We start from the raw sequence: 5,000 nt of genomic DNA, 5'->3' as shown, positions 1-5,000 counted from the left end.
AAATTAACAGAACAACAAGAAAATTAAATGAACTTCACAAATAACAATACTGACTGTTAAAAAATTAACACCAATCTTCACTATTTCTACAGGAAATCTTAGTCTATCAACAAAAAAGACCTAAATTTAACAACAATAAGATACATAATTTCACCCTGGGTACATACCACTAATAGGTTGAGCATCTACACACAAAATGTTATGGACACTGGTAGGCAAGTCCTCAAAGAACTTTTGTATCCTGGTATTTCCTTTCACTGAATTCCCATTCCACACTAACTGGGCATCTTCCAGGTACAACTTCCCTAATCTGTGACGCATCTGAAATGGACAAGCAATTAATTACACATTGACAATTGAAGTTAATGTTTGGTGACAATCATAGAAATAAAATAATAGTTTACAGCTTTCTGGAAATTTACTTCCATGTCTGCAAAACCAGTGTGTGCTTGAAGTGACTTAAAGATCTTGTCCTCTGTAGATGGCAATACATTCTCCTTGATTTGCTTTTACAGTAATATTGATCACTAATTCAGAATCCTCTAGAAAAGTGGTTCCCAACCTGTGGGTTTTGAAGCTACAATGAAATATGTAGGAGGCCAATTTGAAGACAGTTTGTAAATGTTCACAGGAAGAATATACTGTGAATTCATATCTTCAAGAAGTGCTGTAATATAATTAGGTAAATAAACCTTGTATAGATAACTGAATACTTTATTTTCTTCTCAGTCTTAGTCTAAAAATGATGTTAGGGGGGTTGAGGATATGCTGGGATTTTGAGGATGGGGCACAAGTGTAAAAAGGTTGGGAACCACTCCTCTAGTAGTAATAATAGTAACTAAATAAGGGCTTTGTTTCTGACAAACCCGGGAAGCTTAATAAAATAATAACCTAAGTCGCATTTGTTCTTTTCTATCTAATTAATACAATTCCATAATTGTTGTAACTGTAATCTTAGTTTTTTATTTGTGTTTACACATAATTTTACGTCATCAAGGAGTCAATCATTAGTCCGAACTATCTCTCCTGTTTACCTTTTTCCTTGATTTATGGAAAGATTCATTTTTAATATTTCATTATTGTTATTGTTATCAGTATTCTAATGATATTCTAGCACTCATTATGTCAATAATGATAAAAATAACAGCAGCGACATCAACATCTTTGTTAAAACGGACATTTTCCTATACATTTCACAAGAAACTCTAATGGAAAATACTAAATAATAGAGCATTTGGCTGGAATTTCATTTTTCAGAATAGTGTCTTGCATGCAGTTTGGGTGGTACATTTTTTAAACAAGTTTTATAATGCAATATATATTTTTGAAAGAAATTCTCCAGTTGAGTTATATAAGAAATGAAAGATGATCCATATAATGTGTATATTAGGGATGTGCATATAAACACATATAGACCCCCCCACTCTTAAAACGTTTAAAATCATCAAGCCTTTGGGTCCAAGTGTCTTATGACATCATCTGACACTTCAAATATACTGAAAGGACACTAATAGATAAGTCAAGGGAATTCCATTTGAAGGGACGTTGGAAAGGCTAAGGAAGCTATAAAATCACCATTCTATAGACCATATGACAAAGTGTTGTTTGGATAAAGAAAGATCAAACAACATCATAAGTGTGAAAAATAAAAGGTATTGTCTGAATAATTTGCAAATAATATCATTTTTTTGTCATAATGCCACTATTCATATTTCAAAATACAAACTTTTGTCTGTACAAAATGAATGCTTATACCAGTATGTAAATAATATATTTACTGAGAGTCTATAAGTGAAATTTTATCTATATAACACATAACTTACTCACCATCTCAAAATTAATACTAACATACATACACAAAATCATATTTGAAAACTTTTTATAAGGGCATAAGGCACTTTTCTTTGAAGATAAATTCCATAACAGTCTTCAACTCTTCTGCACTAAAACAAATAAAAAAAAAAGTCTTACCTTGTCTAAAGAATCATAATAGAGCTTTGTAAAGGTTTCAGCTGCTGTGCATGCAGTAAGAATTTTCATTCGTTCCTGAAAGTAGTCATAAATATAGTTAATAATTATAAATACTATTAACTAGAGGATTTTTTTTTTTACATTATAAACATACTGTATCAACATGTACACCATTAAGGGTTATATACATTTGAACCTGATTCGGTAAAAGCATATTCTTTTATTGATCTTAAATTCCATTGTTTTACTATTACAGGATCACTCTCATTTATTTTTCTAATTTTTGCTTCTTATCTTCATTAAGAAAAGACTGGTTATAAATAATTCCTAATTTGCTTTCCTTTATTGACATAACTAAATAAATATTTTCAATTATTTCAATTCACAGCATTATATATATATATATATATATAATCTATACATTCATTCAACCTCATTCCTTATCCTGTACATAGTTGTACTAAATAAACTTCTGTAGAAAAGATGTGAATGACATGTATTTCTGATGAACATATAATCAAAATATAATCAAAATCGGTCAAATGCATCCCTGGCAGTGTGAATATAACAATTATCATTCATACCTTTTCAACATCTGTCTCAATGAACATGGTGAATCAACCTCATTCATAATATAAATATACTTGATTTATCTTTACATACTTGAAAGACAAAATTATAAAGGATATATACACCTTAGTTAAAAATTGTATTTATTTTATTGTTGACAGATTAGGTTTGTCAGTTTTGTGTGTGTGTGAGTGTGAGTGTGAGTGTGAGTGTGAGTGTGTGTGTGAGAGAGTGAGAGTGAGAGTGAGAGTGAGAGTGAGAGTGAGAGTGAGAGTGAGAGTGAGAGTGAGAGTGAGAGTGAGTGTGAGTGTGAGTGTGAGTGTGAGTGTGAGTGTGTGTGTGTGTGTGTGTGTGTGTGTGTGTGTGTGTGTGTGTGTGTGTGTGTGTGTGTGTGTGTGTGTGTGTGTGTGTGTGTGTGTGTGTGTGTGTGTGTGTGTGTGTGTGTAATCTATGAAAAAGTTATGCCAAAGTTTCCTGTAAAGAAAACAAATGCATATCATCAATCATATAGAATGTCAAAAAGCACCCACACTATTATCATGATAAATCAGTCAACAATAATGATAAAGAACCCTTTCTTTTAATATCATGACTATTACTAGTAAATTACTATTACTATCCAATTACTACCATGATTATTACCATTAATACAGCAGGGCTTAAATAGCATACTAGGCTAACAAATGCCATACAATTGTCACATAGGTATTTATCATACACATACAACCTAGGACAAAATTATCCTAAAGTTTCTTGTAAAGAAATCAAATGCATAAACATCTTGTTAACCATTCAAAATGTCAAAATCCACCAATAAAGTCACCATAAATCAGTCCACAATCATGTTTCATCAATGACAACCCTATCTAATCCTACCATTATCATTACTCTTTATTATTTACTAATAGAAGTACTAAGCATACTAGGCTAACAAATTCCAAACGATTGTCAAGGAATTCTTCACAGTCTACAAACTCATGACAATATATCGGCCATAAACAACAGAATGAAGGATTACAATAACAAACAACTTCTGGTGGCGTAAAATAAGAATAATGAAGACAAGTTATTCATAAAAAATCCCCTGACGCAATCCCCGAAAGACAGTCCCCCCTTCCTTCTCTTTTGAAAAATAGGGACGCATTGTGCTCCAGAATCCCTTAAATTCTACCCCAATCCCTAGTACAGAAGTTAGCCCATGCAAATCCCCCCAGGTAGCTCCCGTCGGATCCCAATATCCTCCTCAAAAAACGTTTTAGAAAAAGCCGCAAGGAACTCACGCTATCCGCCGCCATTTCGTGGGGTCCGCCTCCCCGAGTGCTTCCGAAAGACAGGAGAAACTTTTTCCTTTCGCCAATCTTTATCTCTCCTTTTCTTTCCAATCCTCGCTCGCTCGGATCACCCAATCCTTTCTCCTTACTCCTCGATTCCTCCTACCCGTCCTCCAATCCTCTATGGGAGTCTCCGATCCTCCTCATTGCCTTAAATCTTCGCTCAACACTCGTCGTTCCAGAAAGGTTCGTGCGCCGCCGACTCGTCCTCCGCACTGCCACTTTAAATCGTAAATCGCAACCTTGGCCAGGCGGGATTTTCCATATTTTAGGATACTTTTAAGGGTTTTAGGGACTGTTTGGGTCACTTTTAGGATTCGGATTGGGTTAATGGAGTTTATAGAGCGAAGGAGGATCATAGAAAGGGGAGGATAAGATTGGGAAAAGGGGATTAATGGGAGATATAAAGCGAGGTTGCTTGCTTGCTTGTTCAAATCTCTCGCGATGTAAAGGTGTCATTAAAGGCAAGAAGAAATTTTAAAACCAATAAAACAATTAGTAACACGAGAACAAACTTAAGCCACCCTTAGCAACAAATCATAAATAAAATTCACCACTCATTCATCCCAATCCTCTTCATCATTACAGACCCAAAATTAGAAGAAAAGGAGAAAAGGGATAAAAATAAAAGTTTTTTAATGCCCAAAAGGGTACTCCAAGTAACGCGTCTGGAGGACGGCAATCAGCTGGCGAGATGTGACAGTTCGTAACGCATTCCGGGGGTCGTGGCTGCCCCTTTCTCCCCATTTTAGCTGAATCTGTGCTGAAATATGTCTCTTTCGGAACAAAATGGGCCAATCCTTTTATCGATTTATCTATCTGGAGGGATGGGGGATCGATTCCTTCCTTCTCGTTACTTATGCTAATCAATTAAGGATCCGGACATTCGGACCTTTAAATGTGATGGTGGGTTTATTTTTTTTATTTTTTTTTATTTAGGTTGTGATGTGCGAAAGGGAATTTTCATGGAGGTTATGTGCTGCCTCGGGGTGCGAGGGAGGGGGAAATCAAGATATTAATACGGTTAACGAAGGTTGAGGAAATGTTAATGACTTCACTGTCGATGCCATTCCAATTTCTGAATTGTGTAGGACTTGTTCCAGCAACAACTCCCGATCTCCAGCGAAC

At 35.0% G+C, this 5,000-nt stretch overlaps 1 protein-coding gene across 1 annotated transcript in view; it reads right to left on the bottom strand.

Annotated features, from left to right (window-relative positions):
- Positions 1-4,101, bottom strand: part of Nxt1 (NTF2-related export protein 1) — a 4,537-nt gene extending 436 nt beyond the window's left edge. The window contains exons 1-3 of the mRNA XM_027356216.2: positions 3,822-4,101; positions 1,972-2,046; positions 168-321 (exon numbers count right to left, since the gene is read on the bottom strand). Coding sequence (XP_027212017.1) covers positions 168-321; positions 1,972-2,046; positions 3,822-3,836 — 244 coding nt within the window. The 5' untranslated portion in view covers positions 3,837-4,101. The remainder of the gene's footprint in view (positions 1-167; positions 322-1,971; positions 2,047-3,821) is intronic.
- Between the last annotated feature and the right edge of the window lie 899 nt (positions 4,102-5,000).

Source organism: Penaeus vannamei, chromosome 4 (genome assembly GCF_042767895.1).
Source record: "Penaeus vannamei isolate JL-2024 chromosome 4, ASM4276789v1, whole genome shotgun sequence".
Classification (NCBI taxonomy): Eukaryota; Metazoa; Arthropoda; class Malacostraca; order Decapoda; family Penaeidae; genus Penaeus; species Penaeus vannamei.
This window is presented reverse-complemented; position numbering and strand designations above follow the sequence as displayed.